The sequence below is a fragment of the Colletotrichum jinshuiense genome, chromosome 6 (assembly GCF_051148585.1).
Source record: "Colletotrichum jinshuiense chromosome 6, complete sequence".
Lineage (NCBI taxonomy): Eukaryota > Fungi > Ascomycota > Sordariomycetes > Glomerellales > Glomerellaceae > Colletotrichum > Colletotrichum jinshuiense.
The window spans coordinates 4387045-4406694 of NC_139313.1; the positions used below are offsets into that span (position 1 = coordinate 4387045).

The window sequence follows — 19650 nt, forward strand, 5'->3', positions numbered from 1 at the left end:
CGTTTTTTATAGGCCAATTATTTCCCCAAGAACCATTAAATGGCCTCAAAGTTTAGATCTAGTCAATCAAAGTCCTTTAGTTGTCTGAGCTTTCCCCATCATCCATGGATTCATGCCGCCGGGCAGAGAAATAATATGCCGGCAACGATGCCCCTTTTAATCATGAAACACGGGCTAGGATCTGGAACACCAGCGTCGTCGTCTGACATTGATTAGCTCACGTCATCCGAACCGGCCGACAGTTTGAAAAGCAAAACCCGATCCCGATTTAGCGGTCAATCCTTACTTTGCCTGAACGGACGCGGCCAGACTTGAGACGACGAGCACACAGACAGATTCCAAGTCGGCGTGTCCGTGACGACCACTGCCATTTTCAGGTCACATCAGATGCTTGACAGCTGGAATAACTCGCAGAGACAGCGAGTCAGGAGCCGCCTCCTCCCACTTTACGTGGCCTGGTCGATACGGCGGTTCGTTCCATGTTGAGGTTGTCCACGATTGCTGCACACGTATGCCAAGTTGGCCACAAGTTTGATCACCGCGTATAAAGGCTTATCGACACCACCCGCGGATTATGTCCAAGACTCGACACAGCCAAGTTACATCTGACCACTCACAAAATGAAGAACATCTTGTCTATCCTTGTGTTCGCTATAATGTAAGATCTACCCTCGTCGGATACCCTGTGCCGATTGAACTCCAACTAACCCGACCATAGTTTCGCGCTGGCTCAAGCACAGCAAGGCGACATACAATGCCGCTGCAGAACACACATCACCAACTCGGTCGTCCAAACCGGCGGGCCACAGCTCTGCGGTCAAAAAGGCGGCATTCTTAGCAACAACAACGAGCTCTGCACAAATCTGCCCAAGAACTTTACGGATACGGACTGCCAAGCCTTTGGCGATTCGTTCTTTGCGACATGCGGGACTGCGCGCTCGGCGACCAAGAGGGGAATCTACAAGCGAGAAATCACTCCCATTCAGACGAGGCCGAGAAAAGGGTGGGGACGGGAACCGATTCAGCTTGAGATTGTCTCACGTCGTCCGATCCCAGTGAGATTCTCTAGGAGTTGAGTTAGGTGCTGTTTATTTTCTTTCTCGGCACTTGCCAAAAAGCATAGGGCCAGCTTTATTATGGAACATACTTTTTTATGATCACAATCTACCAACGTCCATTTTCTTTCCACTTCTCGATCTCCTCCTTGAGCCTCTTCAGAAAATGCTGCTTGTCCCAATCGGCATCTTGCAGGGCGTGAACTTCTTCGCCACTTAACTCTACCAGCTCGTCCATGTTCATGTTCCCGATTTCCAAGTTCGAAAAGCTCGCCTTCCACTCTGGACCCGGCTGGCGGCCCCATGCTACACCTCGAGTAATCAACTCATCCACCATGTGATACCCGATTGTTTCCATTTCCATTTTGGCCCTATTACTCTCTGGCATCCCAATGCCATTATCCTCGTAGAGCTTGCTTAACTGCGCACAAGCCTCTGGCGAATAGCACAGGGTATATTCGTTGCGTTGTGCGAGGATGACCCAGCCATTCTCGACGCGCTTAGGGTCGGCAAAGAAGTAGAAGCCACCGGTCTCGTTCTACTCCTCTATCAGTTTATTGTACAGGCGTAGGAGGTCATTCTAAACAGTGCCGTCCTCGTCCAATTCCCACGGTACATTTGCGGCTTGCGGTAGTCATTATCGAGGTCTTCTTGTGTCTGCGAGATGGTGTCTACGAAGGCATTTTCTTCTTCCACGGTGGGTTTGGTGAGCATATAAATTATGATAAACTCGTTTTCGAGTTCATTGGCAGATGTGGACATCTTGGGAATGCTGTTAGGCCTGAGTAGTGCTGTGATCGTTCTGGGTTCTGATTGGGAAAATGGGAATGGGACGAATATATCTGACGAGAGCTAAAGGAGATGCGAGAAAGGGCGTATTCGGCCAAACTTTGCGTTTTTTCAAGCGTGAAGTCCCAAGCCCAATTTTTCCCCCTCACAAGTGGTTGCTTGGGGCCGATCTGTCTACGTAACAGACACCTTCATACATGCAGCTCAAGTGCCTGACAGTGGACGGACAGGAAGGGGCAACTGTTGCCTAGTTGTGTCCGAATCCCTCGAGGCAGAAATGCTCCTTAATTACAAACCTACCAATTAACAAGGCGCGATGTCTTCGTACTGGGCACCATGGATCTCGCCAGTAATGAATGTCCACTAGCTATTCCATCGGAAGCTCGCTCTACCGATGTACCCGCCATAATAGCATTTCCCTTCCGACTGCAAGACTCACGAACTGTACAAGTTACCATCCCTTGTTTTACGCCAACTTGCGCCCATTCATGGCATCTCGATACCCTCCCAGCGCTCCAGTTTTCTAGGACTGCGCTACTGTTTACGGTCTGCAACGAATAATCGCTCGCTCGGTCGCCCCAGAGATGTCTTGGTGTTCTTTAACGGGGCCTTTTAGTTTTACCAAAACCCGACGTCCCGGGGCTGGGCTGCGCACTCAGCATCACTGGATCGAGGGTGCGCTTCTTCCCAACCTTGACGATGCGGGGCCAGGGCCGGGATTGACCTGTTGGACGGGGAACTTGAAGCTGTATTGCTGAACAACTGGAAGAAAATCAACACAGCGGAGGCGGGCCACACGATGTGATCTGGAATCTTATTGACTCAATGAAAAATGCCATTTGCTATGGCTCTTTGGGGGTTATCCCCGGTATCTGTTTTAACCTGAACTCCATCTAGTCCAATCGCTTTGTTGGACCCTTGATCATGTGTCATGACCTGTTTGTTACCCAAACCCCAACGCCAATGCCGATGCCGTGAAATGCCAAAGCCAACCCGTCCATCACCCCGGAAAGAAAAAAAGAAAAAGAAAAAAGGAAAAGGTTTTGTTCATGATGCTCAAACAAGCTCAGCAGACGTCCAAAGTAGGACACGCGGCATCGACAAGACGCATGGCACGGTTCGGGCGAAGGACACGCTGGAAAGCACCCAGCTCGCTCCTACGCTCGTGCCTCTTGACCTTCTTCGCCGCCGGCCGCTCCTGCCCCTCCGCCTCCGCCTCTTCGGCGTCCGTCTCATCGACAGGGTCGACAAAGGCAAGCCTGCTCCGCGTCTCGGAGGCGACGATCCTCGCCGTTTCGCGAATCGCCCTCTCGCTGAGCGTGAACGGCGAGTGGAAGAGGTAGTCCTCGGGCTTGTCGCAGGCAGAGTACCCGCCGGTGATCTGGGGGGTCTCGGACGTCTTGGCCCAGATGCAGGGGGTCCAAGTCTCGGCGAAGAAGATGCTGCCCTGGTCGCCGTCGGTCCTGTTGCCGCGGCCCGTCATGTCGGTAAGCCTGTAGTCGCGCATCTGCTTCTCGATGATGGCCTCCCTGACGAAGCTGGCCGAGTCCACCTGCGCGGCCGCGCGGCGCGGGAATGGCACACGCAGAGCCTGGTCTTCGCGAGGGGCCTCAAGGCCGCTCTCGGCGCGGGCGCGACGGATGCGGGCGGCGGCCCGCTGGCTCGCCGGGACGTAGCCGAACTTGCCCCTCTCCTCGCCGTCCGCCGGCTGCGGGTCGGCGGTGCGCATCCACTCGTCCATCCGGCCCTGGACCTCCGAGTTCCATCTCTGGGTGAGGTGCGCCGCGTTGGTCATCTGCTCGGCCTTGGTATGGGGCTTCGGCGGCGCGGGGCGCTGGGCGTGCCACCCGGGCGTGAGGGAGACGTCGAACAGCTCAGGGACGATGACGCGGAAGTTCTCCACCTCCCGCTGATCGATATTTCCGCCCTCCTTGTCGAGATTGTTGAGCTTGTCAATCAGCGAGGCATCCTGGTATGCCCAGAAGTCGGAGAAGGCGACGGAGCTGGTGTCGAGGGAGGCCTGGTACAGGCGCTCGACCTGGGCGAAGAGGTTGCTGACGGCGGCGTCGATGATGCCCTGGCCCAACTCCCGCGGGAGGGTGGCCAGAGTCCAGACGTCCCAGGTGCCGAAGCTGAAGACCCAGATGGTTTCCTTGGGCAAGTCCTGCGGCTGAGGCTGGGCGAGGAACTGGTCGATCTGGGACTTCAGGTCGGCGATGGACTCGGAGAGGGGGAATTGCTCGAGCAGGAAGTCGAAGTCGTAGCCAGGCGCTTTGATCTCCTTGAGCTCGTCAGTCACCTTTTGGATGGTGTGCTTGTAGTGCTCGTTGGATGTCATGGCCTGCGAGGGCAAGCTGGTCAAAGGCACGAAGGATTGGTGAGAAGTGCAGCGGAGCTGGCATTTGTTAGCAAAGTGGAATCCTCAGGACATGGGATGTGACGCACCTCCTCGCAGAGCATCTCGGTCCAGCCCTTAGCTTTAGAGTCCTTCATTGTCGATGGTGTTGCGATATCGGGCGAGCCGAAAGTCACTACTCTCACTCCGCCGGGGCCACCAAAACCGACCTCCTCGTTGTTTTCGCTCTTGCCAAATGGTGACCAGGACCATCTTGACCCCGAACTGAAGAGAGTGTCTGTCGATGTTGGCGAGGTGAAGAACCTGCCGAGAAGAAGGAGTGAGAAGGCGGCCAAGAAGATCTGGATAATGAGCCGCGGGCCGCCACGCACGACCCGTGTTGAGATGAAGCCGATGAGCGTCTTGAAACTCAGGTTACACTGGTCGAAAGGGCCGCCGCTGCCGTACGCCTTCGGCGAGGAAGACCTCCTCTCGTGATGGGGGAGTTCCTTGGACATTTTGTGTTAATTTATTCGAGTGGTTTGTGATGTCGTCGAAAGGTGACGATGATTTTGGGGTGCCGGCGTATTCGTCACGGTCGGTGAGCGGGTTGATGGGCCGACCGGTGAATATCGCTAGTTCGGCTGTTTGTGAGTTTTTTTCCTTCCTTCCCTCTTATTCTCAGTAGTCTCAGAAAATATGTCCGTATCCGTTGGGTATTCAATTCCGGTGTATTCGTGATCCCTCAGCAATTACACCAGATTCCCAAAATGGCAGTTGGTAGTGTGGCCGATGCGACAACGGTTTGGTTGTGGTACCTTGCCAAGCCGGCAGTCGAGACACGAACCGCCAAGAAAAGTTTGCTCGCCAGACAGCTGGGATGGTTACGTCGGGGAGAATGAACCGACAGCCGCTGGTCTTAAAGTGATTGTTTGTTTCCGGGGTTACTGGTGGCGAGGAAAAGAAAATAATCGAACAAAGAGAAAAGACAAAGGCTAAAAAGGTTGATCGGGTACAAAGGCCAAAGGGTTGGGAAGGGAGAACAAGAATGGGCAGACGGTCATTCAAAAGCACTCTCGGACCTTTCCAGCAGGACGATCGAAAAGGGGGCCCTCCCAGTGGTTTTCAGGGAATTCGGGATGTGGCCCAGCCTTGAGCGTTCTGGGCGCCTCCGGTCTACTTCCTGTGCGGTTATGCGATGTCACTTGGTACTAGTAAACAGCCACTCGCCGTCATCCAAAATGATTGGAGGGAAGGGAGCGGGAGTGCGGCTTCAACCCAAGGCGTCTGATGCTCTTCACCCATGATCCCCGGTTCGTCCCAGGTCCAACTCGGTCGAGGCAGCGGGGAGTGGGACTCCCTTGGCTGGCTCTTGGGACATGGCGGAGTCCTGGGGGAGTACACATTCTCGATACTTGTTTGCCAGTTGTTATACCGCACTGGTTGACTGGTTGCTGGGGATTGTGTCATCCTTGCTTTGATGTGCAGTCGTCGTCAGCTTGGTGGAGACCGTCATCTGAACCGGCCGTGAGTGGTGTGGCTCAGGCTTTTCCCACTCAGGGCCCTGCAACGGCGGGGGAGACGGTCGAGAGTGGTCTTGCGTACGTACAGTCACAGACTGGATACCCAGGGGTTTTGCAGACGTACATCCGTCCAGGAGGCTGGACGCCGTGCTGTCGTGCGTTGTGTTTGATCCCGTCGTAGCCGCGTTGCATTCCTGGACGTTCCGCCGGCCCTGCGAGGCGCCCTGTCTTAGTTACCCCATAGAAATGAAAATGCCTTGTTTTGGCTGAGTGTGCGCGCGCACGAGTTGTGTGTGTGTGTGGTGTCGAAGGGAATTCTGGTCTCACAATGGCCGAGACCTGGGGTGTTCTGCAAACCCTCTTACTGCTTATTGCCGTGAGAACTCATGCAACTGACTGGGTTATTGCAGGTGAGAGGTGGGATTTTGCAGCAGTCCATAAACTCTCAAAGCACATCAACGGGTCAGCACTCATCAGTCTCCACATCCCGAAGTTGGGTGCTCCGCTGCGGCCTGCCATTAGTCTATTACACTAGTCGTGTCCATCGGACATTCTCTCCCCAACTCGTCCGGCAACACATCACGCGATCGCCTTCGCTGTTGAGCTCTGCAGTGGAGAGCAGATGAGCAAGATCAACTGCACCCCTCAGGGATGGGATTCAAGGTTCTTTTTGGCTGCTTGGGACCGCTTGGAATTGGGTGGTTTCCGTATCCCCCTAAAAAGTCTTGACAGACTTGGCTGTAACGCAGGATGTTTGTATTCACTAGGCATTGGCTCCTCACTCGCTCAAGCCACCCAGGGCTAACCGGATAACTGTTGCCGAGACCCTTTGCTGCTCAGCGTTTTTGATCTCGCAGTCTTACGACGCCGTTCTGCCATCACCATTCCAGTTCAAGTTACCGCGTGTGCCTGTTTGCATGCATGCATGTGTATGTGTGTGTGCTCTGTGCCGGCCGCCGAAGCATGGGGCGAACCCGAGCAAAAGCCAACTCCAATTCTCCGTCCCACGACCCCCTGTCTCCCAAGAGTCTCAGCACACGTCATTCTGGATGCCCCCAAGAAAATTCCCATGCTCGTCCCGCCCTCAAAGGACATGGGCGGAAACAAAGGCGGCGGTGGTGGATAACGCCCACATCGTTCAAAACTTTGAAACAAACGTCGCCCTAGACAGATTGAAGAAGAGAACCGATTCTGCGTAATCCTTTCTCTCCATTATTTTGCGCTCTGCCTCCCTCCGAGGTATGCCATTCCGGACGCACCGCCCCCTCGGGGGGCCACTCTCACTTCCGCCGCCCACTCGGTCATGCGCCCGTGTCGTTGACCGCCCACTTTCCGGCACTAAATTGAGGGTGTCGTCTTCATCCTCGCCGTCCCTCGGTGCATTATCAGTCAAGGCTGGCCTGACATCGGCGGGCGGCGACAGGCCGCGGTAGAGAGAGAGGCTCAGCTTAAAGGGTATGTATTCGTAGGCATTAGCTAGAACCTCCGCACTCAGCCCGGAGTCCACGTCGCCCTCAATTTCGACGTAGAATCCCAAAAATAACAACCCCCTGTCTCCTCTTTCAATGCCACTTCCCCTTGTCCTCCCCTCCCGCTCCCGTCACGTCTTTTTACCCTAACTTACCTAAGCTAGGTAAGGTAGGGCTCATCACGGTCCTAATTCCCAGCCTAGAAGCCTCCCTCGAGAAACATGCCCGTCACCGCCAATCCAATCGCCGCCGTGAAGGGATACTTCTGCGGGAATCCCGGCCCGCCGTACTCGGGGTCCAGACCGTCGGTGCCGGGGTACAGCAGCGACGCCCAACCGGCCACCCAGTAGATGGACCCCAAGAAGCCCGCGGTGCGGATCGAATCCTTGGCCGCCTCAGCGGAGGCGTTATTCCGCCATGTGAAGAAGAGAGTCGCGACGCCTAGGATGAAGGAGAGCGTCATTGTTTGCGCATTGTGAAACCTGTGCGCGGTTGGTTTGGTCAGCTCACCACCTCGTTGTCTTCATGCTGGCTGACATCACGACTCTGGGGAAGTTGCTTCTTGGCTGAGGGGGAACTCACTTGGCGTGCGGAGGCCAGTTCGGGTTGTGAATGTGCGTCTCGTTCCAGTCGGCTATGAAGGCGCCGAAGAGCAGCATAATGCTGTCGAGCGTGAGGAGGGCGCGGCCGAACATGGTGTTTGCGGGCGTCGGGCTTGGGTAGGTGAGGTGAGGTGAGGTGAGTAGCTTCGGCTTCGATTTGCTGCACACCGTGATCAAACTCTCCCTGCAACTTTCCAAATCGAATCACGTTGGGGGATGCACTTCAGGACGCTAGTGGTCGTGCACATGCGGGCTGCGAGCTCTTTAAGCAGCCTCTCCGCATCACCCTCATCGTCCGCCATCAAACGTCTGATTTCAGAGCCGTGGGCTGTCTCGTTGTCGTGTCATGATTGATCCCGCTAGGGCACCACTTTCTCGCGCTCCGATTCCCGCGAGCCTACAAATCCGCGTCGCTCATTTGCTGCATAACTCTGCACTGCTTGTCCCAAATGCTCCCTACCCCATATTGTTTGCTCTACGCTGCGTTGTCCCCTCCAATGATGGCAACGAGTGTTGGGGATCTCCGATGGATCCGGACGTCCCGATCCCGAGGCAAACCCAAATGCGGCGTTGAAAATGACGCTCGGGTCCGATCCAAGCCCTGGCCGAGGGAACTGCTTACAAATGCTACCAATACAATAACATCCGCACAGCGCTTGGAAGGGAAATCCGGTGCAGATCAGCTTCAATGGCTCCATATACCGCCCCGGAGAGCTCCGCGATCCTCGGAGCAGAGCGAGATAGCTGTTGAGGCGCCGGAAGGGCCACGAACAAGCGATCTAACAATGGCATTGCGGATGATGAAGAAGCATCATCACGGGGCCTATCGGCCGCCTTGCACACCACAGCGCTAAAGTATGCCCAGTTATTGCAGTCTTGAAATCTCGATATGGCATCTCGGACTCCCTGCGGAGATTGATTGGGAAGATGTAGAATTCTGCATTTCGGGCCGTCCCGTCAGACCAAACCAGCTTTCTTATACGATCACTTCAACGCCACTCCATAAATCCTCTCAGAGAGCACCTATATTGGGTAATGTGTGCTACTGGCCCGTGTAGCTATCACTACCCCGGTTGCAATTCTGACCGCGCTCACCTCAGCCTCTTTGGATCCTTCCTACCGGAAGACTTCGAAGGTGACACGGCGCCGTAACGACTGCCGATCAACAATTTGGTTGTTGCCCCGCTTCCGGCGCCGGAATCCGTCGTACTTGATCGTTCTGGCGGATTTATTTGCTGTCGGTTGATGACTCCTTTCACTCCACCCAACGGATTCTGCATCGACGATGAGCTTACACCTGCTCACATTCTGGTTTGGCGGGGGATGGTCAGACATGTGTAACACAAGAAAGTTTGCTGATCTTCGCGCCTTGAGAGAATGGACATCATATGCCCATCCAATTGGTGTCGGTCATCATCATAGGCAGCGCAGCAGTGATTGGTATTAGTCTTAGGTACTCAAAAGTGCCCAAGGACAACTCGACGACTTCAAACACCATATCGGGTCTATTCTCTGCCCAAGGTACGTAGCACAGTGTACATGTCGAGTTTATTAATATGCATTCCGCTGCAAATATGCAGCTCGGACATTGGTTGGGGTAGTGCTTGAGCGGCCGCAGCCGGCTAGAGTCATGACGCCACTCGCACATCAAACATCACAAGCTAGGAAGCTCATCCCTACACCCAAGCTCCAAGCTCCCCCGTCACTTCAGCTACCTGAGCTTGTTCTCTCCCATCTTACCCCTCACCTCAAATTCTTGAAGAACAGACAGAAACTCAACGCGATCCCGGGTCATCAGATCATCTTACCATACAAATACACTCGTGAGGAAGTTCTCTTTACAGGAACCATGGCTTCAACCAGAAAAGTCCTCGTCCTGGGCGCAACCGGCAAGCAAGGGAGCGCAGTCGTCGACGCCCTTCTCGAGCTGCCCGCCAGCTCCCTGCCCCTCGAGATCCTCGCCCTCACGCGGAGCCCAGACTCGGCAAAGATCAAGTCCCTCATCGATGCGGCACAGCCCAAGGGTGTGACAATCACCCCCGTCCAAGGTGACCTCAAGGACTCGCCGGCCCAGGTCTTGACTGCCCACCCGCGCATCGATACGGCCTTCATCGTAACCACCATCGGCAACGAGGACGTCGTCGGCAAGGCCTGGATCGACGGCGCCATCGACGCGGAAGCCAACCAGATCGTCCTCACGTCCGTCGACCGCGGCGGCGACAAGTCCTGGACGAACCCCACGGACGTGCCGCACTTCTACCAGAAGCACGCCGCTGAGGTGCACCTGCGCGACCGCGCCGACGAGCTCGACAAGACCGGGCGGAGCCTGCGCTGGACGATCCTCCGCCCGACGGCCTTCTTTGATAACGCGAACCCGGGCATGTTCGGCAAGGTATTTGCGGCCATGTGGTCCACTCTGCCCGCCGATCGGAGCCTGCAGCTGGTCTCGTCGCGGGATATCGGGCTCTTTGCGGCCAGGGCCATCTCGGACCCCGAGAAGTGGGATCGGAGGGCCGTATCGCTTGCCGGAGAGGACATCACCTATGAAAAGGCGAGGGAGGTGTTCAAGAGGGTCGTCGGCAGCGAGATGCCGCAGACATACACCATTTTCGGCCAGGGTCTGATGTGGGCTGTCGCGGACGTGGGCAAGATGTTTGAATTCTTCAGGAGAGAAGGGTACGGCGCGGATGTCCAGGCCTTAAGGAAGGAGGAGCCGCGGTTGCAGAACTTTGAAACATGGCTGAAGGAGAGCAGCGGGTGGAAGAATGAGATAAGCGGGATTTAAGCATATCTTATGACAGATTTGTGAGTCGACAAATCCCAAAGAGCCCAATGCATCACTGACCGAACCCCTCGATTAGTTGACAATATGAGATGATCCGGGCTTCTTACTTTTGTCTACATTTAGCTTAAATCAAATCAGTTTCACGATGAGTCTGCCTGGAGAAAAACGATTGTTGCATAGCCTCTATCCACAATGCTCTTTACGGGATGTTGTTCTCCAAGGTACCAAGCGAACCCTCCAAGCAGTGGAGCGGGATATCGGTCGCGCGGCAATGGCTGAACGGTGCCACTCGCCCGGAAACATAGCCGACGCACGTCATGGGTTAGGGGTTTTGACGCTGTCTATCTCAAATGCGCTGCAATTTACTTGCCCAGAGCCTGGACACCAGACGGCACGCATTCATCGCAAGCGATATAATACTTACTTTTGCTTCTTTGGGCCAGTGTACGTCACTTCTCACCACCTCCAGGCCCTTTATGTCGGGCTTCGTTCAACTCAGGCCTTGTTAATCCACTATGCTTATGGTCTTGGCGAGAACGGGTTTCCAGAGCGGGTAATAGGCTTAGTGAATTGAAGCGGCACAGCAGTCACTCGCTGAAAGAAGGAATGATATGACGACAAGCGACATGCCCCCTTCGCCCGCCCGTGGGCGCTAAACTCTCTTTCGGACTCCACGATACGGGGTGCTGAGGCGCAGCTACTCCTCCCTATGAATGATAAGTGTGCAGCATCCCACGATACCAAGATTCTCCCGCTGGGCCTGCAGTCAAAGGGGCCTCCTCTTCATCCATGCCTTTATAAGTCTGGCCTCGGCAAGTTATCCCAAACCCGGAAAATCCATCAAGAGGACCTTGAACGCAAGCTGCCCAAGATGCCTACCGTCACCGAACTCTCGCAACACCCCATTATCAACGTCGGTCCGCTGACGACGGCGTTCACCGCGCCAGCATCATGTGCCACGGCCTCTCCACACCTCCACCTCGCCCTTCACTCTGCCTACCCAGACCGCGTCTCCCCATTCTACTCGCAAAAGTGCGAATATGCGGAGCACGGTGACTGCTTCCCTTCCGGCAAAGCTCTCGACGACGCCTACTCGTCGGATTTATCCACAGGCTTTAACAGCGCCGCAACGATCCACTACTTCTCGCCCGCCAGTGTCTGTCCCGATGCGTATACCACCGTCGGCGTGGCGGCAAAGAACAGCGATGGGGACATCAGCTCCTCCGGCCTCTTCGTCCCCCCAGTTGTGACCGTAGCCATTAGCGCCGGCCAGATCCTCGGATCCAACCCGATGGTCAACGTGCTGATGGAGGCGCTGGACCCTAATGAGACCGCCATCATCTGCTGCCCCAGGTAAATCCCCACGGCGGCTCCGCCTCATATTGCAGACAAGTGTGTTGACATGTGCTGTTTGCAGGGACTACACAATGGGTATCCACGGCGGCTGCTGGTCAGAGGTGCCGGAGACGGTGTACGGCGAGAAGACGGTCTGCATGAGGAAAATGAACACGGACAATTGGACCTATGTGGACGCGACGTTCACGTACAACAATACCGTCATCTCGGGCTCCGTCATGTCGTACACCGCAACACGCCAGGACTTCACCACCCGGACACAAACGCTGACGGGAAACCTGGCCGGGACCTGGGTCCCCGTCGCGTCGAGGCCGGCCATCACCATGGTGCACAATGCGGCGCAGACGGCCGATGCCAGTAGCAGCGGCACTGCGGCCCCTTCGGGGACGGCCCCAAGTGCCGCGCACGGGTCAAGAATGACGACGTCCAGGGGCAGCGTTGGTGTGCTGGTCACCGTGTGGACGTTTGCGGCGCTTGCGGGTGTTGCGCTTGCGATGCCATTTTGAGTTGCTCCCGGTGACGAAAGGCTTTCATTTTCATACCTCATGCATGAATGGTGCGGGTGTTTGTGGGAAATATTAGAAACGGTGACACATATACATGTTTACATGATTGACGGCTTCTCTATCACCAATTATGTTTCAAAAACTTACATCTTCGAAAGCTTCAGCTGCGTGTTTCTTCTGAATGATTGCAACAGCAACTTCTGGGCTGGGGCAAGGACCACGGCATAGCATTTTGAAATGGAGACTACGGCAATTTGCATTTAGCACGTCTTGTTTTTGGATACCCTAAGCCTCGAGAGACAAATGAAGATAAAGAAAACAAAGCCGTGTCAGGAAAGGTCCCCAGGGTTTTCTGACTCTCAGACAAAGTGTCAGAGGCGAACTGGACCAAATTACGAAAATGACAGTATCATCCACAAAGTGTCGCTATAGAGGAAATAGCCAGCAGTATCCCCAGTTCATCAAAAGACATTCAGCAGCATAACATAACTCGCCTAGAGTGTGAGCAACTCTCATTCAAACAAGGAGGAAACATCCAAGTCAAACCCCGTGAGCGGCCGTACCCTCAAAGTACCTTTGTTGCGACACCCGGCTCGAGCCAGTGCACTTTATCCGAGATGCCCTCTGCCTCGAGTACGCCTCGGAGCTGTTCCCCGTTCTCGGTGAAGTGGGCCCAAGACTCGTAATGCATCGGCACCAAGATGTCGGCTCCGATTTCGCGGAACAGTCGCGCGGCTTGCTTCCCGTCCAAGGTTATCTGCAAAGGAGGGTCCGCAACTGCGATTTTGACGGCGCCAATGTTGAGGATTGCGGCGGATATATGATACTTCTCCCGCATTCGTGCCAGCTCCTCCAGGTAGATGGTGTCGCCCGAGATGTAGATTGCATTCGGCAAGCCGTCCGTCTCGCCAAATCGTGCTGCGCTTATGATGAATCCCGTGACCTCCCCACCAGGGAGATGCTCGCACGGCGTCCCGGTCACCTGGAACTCCTTCCCGCCAAGATTGAGCGTTGTAGTCTCCCATGGCTTCAGGGCTTGAACTCCCGGGCGAGGCGCGAGCTTTTGGGCGCCATCGGGCGTGGTCAGGACTCTTCGTCCGTCGAGGAGACGACGGCCTACCTCGTCAAGGTTGTCGGGATGGTCCTCGTGGCTGAGCAGGACGGCGTCGATGACGGGGAGGTCCTGCAGTCCGAGAGCAGGGCCCTCAGTGTTTCTGAGGACAGCTATCCCAATATCCCACTCGGTTCCGGCGGGGGAGAAGACGGGGTCGGTGAGGAAGTTGACGCCGTCTATCTCCAGGATGGCGGCGGCAGTGGTGATGTGGGTGATGGTGAGGGAGCTGCCGAAAGTAGATGGTGCCATATTGAGAAGTTGTCATGGACTGATGTAAGAAATATTGAATCTACCCTAGATTAATCTGGGACAGAAATAAGCTTATATGCTTCTTCGGAAAGGACCCTTTGGCCCGCGATATCAACGGGGTCTGAGTAAGGCACTCATGCAATGTCATACAGTGGCTTTCTTGGCTGGCCAGTTAGTGAACTCCGGCGACCTGATTTGACGAGGACTCCCAGCCAGTCGATCAATCCGGTAATGTCATCCATATGGCAACATGAAGAATTAAGAAAGGTGGGGATCTATGAAGGATACAAACACTGCCATCGACTTCACTTGATGCCGGGTTAATGGCATGGCGCTGCGCCAATTGGTGGGGAATGGTATGTAGGTCTCGTTTTCAGTGACTAAGCCACAGAAAACAGTCTCTGTGGCTCAGTTGGAAGAGCGTTGGTCTCATATTATACAATTGATATGACTCGGGCACAAGCCAGGGACATCCAAAGGTCGCAAGTTCGAGCCTTGCCAGGGACATTTATTTTTTCCCACAACACCTTTTGGTAAAGGCGGGGATTATCAGTGCGATGCAGGCCTGGCAGCTTTTATTGTCTGCTGAATGGCACCACCCTAAAGAGGGAATCGCATAAATGACGGTGGATGGGATCGGGGCTTTTTCGCATCAAGCCTTTGGTAAGGGACCTGCGACTAGGACCAGGGTGGTGAGTCCCGGGTTCCTCCCGCTGCCCCCCCGCCCGCGCCCCTCGCCCCTCCCCCTCCCTCTTCACCCTCCACCTTTCCTACGCTTCCGACACACCTTCGCCTACAGCACATCCCTCCCCTCCACCCATCGTCATCGCCTGGTCAGTTGCGGCAGACGTCACAAGGCACGCTTAATTAGCCAAGACTCGCTGCGACCTGCCCGCCAGTAGCCTGTGGCCATCTGATGGTTGTCCTACCACAGCCTGTCCTAAACCATGTCACGGTCACCTCCCACACAGACGGCGCAGTCAGCCGTTAGCTCTGACATAATGCATCGGCTCGGCTTCCCCTGGTGCGGCTGGCCATGTCGTCCGGTGCCTGCCCTCGTCGACGACTCACGCAGCTTCAGCTCCATGCGCAGCGCACCCAGCTGAGACACCTCTTGCGCAGTATTACAGCCTATGCCCATCTCGCCTTCTTCCCCCCTACACGAGTTCCACTCATCTAGGAGCAGCTTCCATCGAGAGACATACACTTTTCAGCCTTGAGCCGTCAGCCTACCAACCACTTCACTGCCAAGGCGCCGGCGACACCGTTCTCTAGTCACATTACTAGTATTATCGATCCAAGTGACCACCAGCTCGTCGTCGGGAGGCAAGCGACAGGATCCAAGAGGCACAGTCATAAATATCCAGGAGACGCGCGCAAAAGAGCAACCATGGGCGGCAACGAAGACTCCAAGATCGCCACGGCATTTGCAGACGAAATGCAGAAAAAGACACGCAAAGAGCGCGGCTTCGACGAGTTCGAGGCCCAGCTTCCCAACCCCAGAGTCCCGACCCTCCAGTCGGCCTTCGCGACGGCCAGCGGCGTGCTGTCGCACCTCGGCAGCTACAACCCATGGGGCAGGCCGGTGACCGACGAGGATATTGTCTGGCTCCTCGACAACACGGCGTACAAGCCCTCGCGCATCGGCAGCTGGCAGGCCGAGTTTGTCGCTGCCATATTTGAGAGGGAGCCGAAATGCGCCGTGGTCGACATTGTGCAGGCCGTCGCCGAGAAGCTTGGTTTGGCGGACGACGCCGAGGAGCTGCAGACGATCGAGGAGAGGATTCTGCCGTTCCTCTGGGACGTGCGGCCGGCGCGACACCTCCGGGTTGTCCAGCAGAAGAAGGAGCTCAAGCTGGGTCCCTCCGGGTCGAACGGTATTACCACCGACACGCTGAAGATCAGCGACCAGCCGGCTGGCTCGACCGTCACCTCTAGCGCTGCGGTGCCGCGGGGTGCGACGGGTTTACTCGACATGAACACCTTTTACGCTGCGCCAGAGGGCTGGTCGATTATTTCTGGTAAGGAAAACCCGGTGGTCTTTTTGTCAACACGTACATGCTAACAGCACCGCCCGCAGATATTGACGACACTATCAAGCTGACCCAGACGAGCGACCCTATTGGTATCCTCCGCGAGACGTTCGTCAATGAGCCGACGCCCATCCATGGTATGCCAGAGCTGTACCGTAACATTGAGGCGCTTCTGCCAAAAGAGTCGCCGTGGTTTTATCTCTCAGCCTCTCCATACAACCTCTACCCCTTCCTGAAGGAGTTCCGCGACAATTATTACCCCCCGGGGACGATCATCCTGCGCGACTCGAGCTGGAAGACGGTCGCGGGATTGCTCTCGGCACTGACCATGGCCACGGAGGAGTACAAGGTGGACCGCATCAAGAAGGTGCACAGCTGGCTTCCCAAGAGGAAGATGATTCTCATTGGCGACTCGACGCAGTCGGACCCAGAGGCATATGGCAACATGTAAGTGACTTCCGGGTCCCTGTTTGGAGTCACACTTGCTCACGTTTTGCAGCTACCGCGAATTCAAGGGCTGGGTGAAGCTCATCCTGATCCGCAAGGTTACCGACATCGCGGCGGTCGGTATCTCGGCCAAGAACGAACCGGAGCGCTTCGAGAAGGCATTCAAGCACATCCCTCGCGACGACTGGTTTGTGTTTGAGGACCCGGTTGACTGCAACAAGATCATCCGCGACACCATTGCGCAAAATTAGACATTGCATTCCCTTGAAGAAAGCTCCGGAAAATTCGTACAAGGACTGTGTTGACTCGCCCTCACTTTGATTTTGTTGGCGCTTTGGGAGGTGTCATTATTACCTGGATTGCATGAACACGGCCATCATATCCTAGAGTCTCGACGAGACTTACGTAGCGAACCTAATTCAACTTTTCATACCCTGGCAAAGGAATAGGGAGAAAGAAAAAAATCCGCAGTTTGGATGCGAGTGAGATGGCCATGCGGGTGAGCATGGACGAAGCATCCGCTATGTGGGACAACCGCCGTCCGCAGCAGGGTCGCGGCACAGCTTGACCACGTCGGCGGCGCCGTCCGTAGCACCGCCTCACTGAGCCCCGGTTGGCTCTGCTTTCTCCCACCAGGCATACTTACTTGCGCATTTCTCGCTCTGTCTACAGACTGCTGTCTGTCGTCAATTGGCTGCCTTATTTCATGGCGTCTGTACACTCAAGGCTGCCATGGCACTATGCCTCGATTATGATGCCTTTCTGGCCAATGCACCACCGACTGACTGTCTCAAGTGACTCATTCGGCGGCTGCCTCCGCATGTCCTGCACGGGCGATTGAATGCGGCTTATGCAGCCTGGTTTCGAGTATTCGAGGCACAAAACCCAAGATGAGTCGGCTGCCTTGCTCGAATGAACATCTGACCTGCATCAGAAATCAGCGCCTGAGTGTTTCGAATTTCAGTCTACATTATTGCCTCCCCTACTAGGTCCGGCAATCGAAGACCAGGACTGGCGCCTGTAGACTGAGAACTGCGTCGCTGCATCACATCAAGGAGACCCATCACTAGCAACAACACGCCGACGACATTTACAATGATGAATCTCACCCTCACCGTCTCTGTCCCGTCCCATCAGCCCGTCCCCTCCCGCAGGCGCTTCCTCAACCTCCCCCTCGAGCTGCGCAACCTCATCTACCACTACGCCCTCGTCTCCCCGCCAAAACACTCCCTCGGGCACCGTCCCGACTGCCACTTCCGCCAGAACCACACCCGCACCTCCATCGAACCCCTCGCGAGCTACGTCCTGAGCCTCAATGTCGCAATCGTCCCGTCGCAGATGGTGCGTTACTACGAGACCCCCGTGGAGTGCAGCTGCGCGAAGCGCGCCGCCCTCAACCTGCTCCTCGCCTGCCGCCAGGTCCACCGCGAGGCCGCGCCCATCTTCTGGTCGAGGAACGTGTTTGTGTTCGACCACCCGGACGAGTTCACCAACTGCGTTGGCGAGAGGCTGAGGGCGGACCACCGCCCGCTTCTCCGCTCCGTCTACATCGCGTCCGCGGACCCCTGGGACACCGTCACGCGCGGCGGGTTCGTCGTCCGCGACAAGGCGCTGGATTCCACCCTGCGGTGGACGCAGTTCTGGGGCGTGCTGCACCAGTGCAGCGGCCTGCGGGCGCTGGCCGTCCGGCCCGAGGTCGTCAGGATGTACGCCTCGGAGATGGCGTCGCTGGAGGACCGGCTCCCGAAGCTGCGGAGGCTCGAGCTGACGTGGGTGGGCCGGTACCGGGACAGGTCGACCCGCGGCATGAGGGCCTGGGTCTCGTTCCGGACGTGCGCGGAGATGCAGCGGAACACCGTCTTCGCGAGGGCGTCGCGCGCCGTGGCGTTCCGGGGCCCGGGCAAGGCGGACTTCAGCGCCGCCGGGTGCAAGGAGGTCTACCGGGACTTCACGACCAACTTCTGCGTCCACGTGGACTCGGCCATCCGGGACCGGTTCTTCGAGCGCGACGAGGACGGCAACAGGGACCTGGTCGACCTGCACGCGGCCAAGACGGCGGCGGCGGGGCTGGACGACTCGAGGCGCATGCACGCGTTGAGGCTGCCGACGGGGGAGACGGCGCGGGTCACGTTCATGGGGCTGCCGCAGTCCCAGAAGACGCGGGTCGGGCTTCTGAAGGCGAGGCTGGCGGCGGACGCGGCGCTGAGGGCGCTCGGGAAGCCCACGGTCGCCGAGGAGAAGCTTTTGCGGGTGGTCAAGGAGCGGAAGGCGACCAAGAAGGAGGAGGCGGCGGACCAGGAGCTGTGTGAGAGGGAGAAGGTTTTGGAGGAGAGGGCCAGGAGGGCGGAGGAGGCCAGGGAGGAGGAGAGGAGGGATAGGGAGGAGAGGAGGGAGGAGCTGCGGAGGGCTGTCGAGGAGAACGCGGAGGAGAGACGATTGGGGAGAAAGAGGGTTTTGAACCGGAGGTGTTTGGACGGGGTTGAGGAGGGGATGGAGGAGCTTTCTCTGTGAGGGCAGCCAAGGCCAGCGTGGTCTGTTCCGACGAGTGTGATGATTATGGGGGCGTTCACTATATGATACCATTTCCAGTACTTATTCGGCCTTATTCGCCCAACTTGGGTTGCACCGGACCCCAACTCCTGTTTTTCTACTCGATTTTCTGAAGATCTGATCAGGCAAAAGAGTTGTCTGCCAGGGAGGTCCGAGATCATGGCTCAATTACGTTATCTTAAGTCATTAAATCCTTAAGAGGATGGGAGCCAGATATCACTAGTGACACTTCTTATATTGTTCGTGGCTGTGGCAAGCTTATTGCGTTGCCCTGCTTGCTTGCCAGATTTCGACGTGATGTGCCACTTGTCCATAGCCACCTACGTTCGCAGGTAGACAGTTAAGAGGCATTAGGATTGCGTAACAATGCAACTTTACAGCGCTCATGACCCTTCCTGTAAAACATACTTGGTCCAGTGCCTTCTATCTCTTTGTGTTTTTTTCAACCCTCACTTACGCATAACATCGGGTGCTCACATCGTTCACAAGGAGCCAATACTGAGTGGAGAAGAGATGTTTATCCTGAATGGTTCATATTGAGTTACAAACTTTAAACACACAACGTCGTTACGATAGCAGTCCGTTACAGGGATTGTTTTACGGCACAGCGTACAGGCCGACCCGCAATATTTCTCTCACTCATTCGGGAACATTCTAAGGTCTGCGGCTTGCGATGTAGGTATTTGGAGTCTTGAAAGTGTGCTTGGCGGAGAGAGAGAGAGAGAGAAAAAATACAGACGGATCCTCTGGCATCATGGCCAGTTTCGACATATTTCCTCGCTGGTCTTGCCCTGCCGGAAGAGGTCTGCTGCCAATGCCCAGAACCTAGTATCCCAT

General features: G+C 56.0%; 8 protein-coding genes across 8 annotated transcripts; 4 read left to right on the forward strand and 4 right to left on the reverse strand.

Moving 5' to 3' along the window:
* Positions 1-1164: 1164 nt before the first annotated feature.
* Positions 1165-1392, reverse strand: EsH8_VI_001118 (uncharacterized protein; the record flags this gene model as incomplete). Its single annotated transcript, XM_083272371.1, has 1 exon — positions 1165-1392. One exon carries the CDS (start codon positions 1390-1392, stop codon positions 1165-1167), a length of 228 nt encoding a protein of 75 aa, XP_083127545.1.
* Positions 1393-2910: 1518 nt separating this feature from the next.
* On the reverse strand, positions 2911-4697 carry EsH8_VI_001119 (uncharacterized protein; the record flags this gene model as incomplete). The annotated part of the gene is made up of 2 exons (XM_083272372.1): positions 2911-4239; positions 4290-4697. The coding sequence occupies 2 exons, from the start codon at positions 4695-4697 to the stop codon at positions 2911-2913; spliced, it is 1737 nt and encodes a 578-aa protein (XP_083127546.1).
* Positions 4698-7370: 2673 nt separating this feature from the next.
* Positions 7371-7866, reverse strand: EsH8_VI_001120 (uncharacterized protein; the record flags this gene model as incomplete). The annotated part of the gene is made up of 2 exons (XM_083272373.1): positions 7371-7653; positions 7754-7866. 2 exons carry the CDS (start codon positions 7864-7866, stop codon positions 7371-7373), a joined length of 396 nt encoding a protein of 131 aa, XP_083127547.1.
* A 1756-nt stretch (positions 7867-9622) lies between these two features.
* EsH8_VI_001121 (uncharacterized protein) lies at positions 9623-10558 on the forward strand (the record flags this gene model as incomplete). The annotated part of the gene is made up of 1 exon (XM_083272374.1): positions 9623-10558. The coding sequence occupies one exon, from the start codon at positions 9623-9625 to the stop codon at positions 10556-10558; it is 936 nt and encodes a 311-aa protein (XP_083127548.1).
* Positions 10559-11267: 709 nt separating this feature from the next.
* Positions 11268-12420, forward strand: EsH8_VI_001122 (uncharacterized protein; the record flags this gene model as incomplete). The annotated part of the gene is made up of 2 exons (XM_083272375.1): positions 11268-11911; positions 11976-12420. The coding sequence occupies 2 exons, from the start codon at positions 11268-11270 to the stop codon at positions 12418-12420; spliced, it is 1089 nt and encodes a 362-aa protein (XP_083127549.1).
* Positions 12421-12985: 565 nt separating this feature from the next.
* On the reverse strand, positions 12986-13783 carry EsH8_VI_001123 (beta-lactamase superfamily domain-containing protein; the record flags this gene model as incomplete). The annotated part of the gene is made up of 1 exon (XM_083272376.1): positions 12986-13783. The coding sequence occupies one exon, from the start codon at positions 13781-13783 to the stop codon at positions 12986-12988; it is 798 nt and encodes a 265-aa protein (XP_083127550.1).
* Positions 13784-15173: 1390 nt separating this feature from the next.
* On the forward strand, positions 15174-16514 carry EsH8_VI_001124 (phosphatidate phosphatase App1 family protein; the record flags this gene model as incomplete). Its single annotated transcript, XM_083272377.1, has 3 exons — positions 15174-15804; positions 15864-16263; positions 16316-16514. 3 exons carry the CDS (start codon positions 15174-15176, stop codon positions 16512-16514), a joined length of 1230 nt encoding a protein of 409 aa, XP_083127551.1.
* An 844-nt stretch (positions 16515-17358) lies between these two features.
* Positions 17359-18774, forward strand: EsH8_VI_001125 (uncharacterized protein; the record flags this gene model as incomplete). Its single annotated transcript, XM_083272378.1, has 2 exons — positions 17359-18582; positions 18661-18774. The coding sequence occupies 2 exons, from the start codon at positions 17359-17361 to the stop codon at positions 18772-18774; spliced, it is 1338 nt and encodes a 445-aa protein (XP_083127552.1).
* Between the last annotated feature and the right edge of the window lie 876 nt (positions 18775-19650).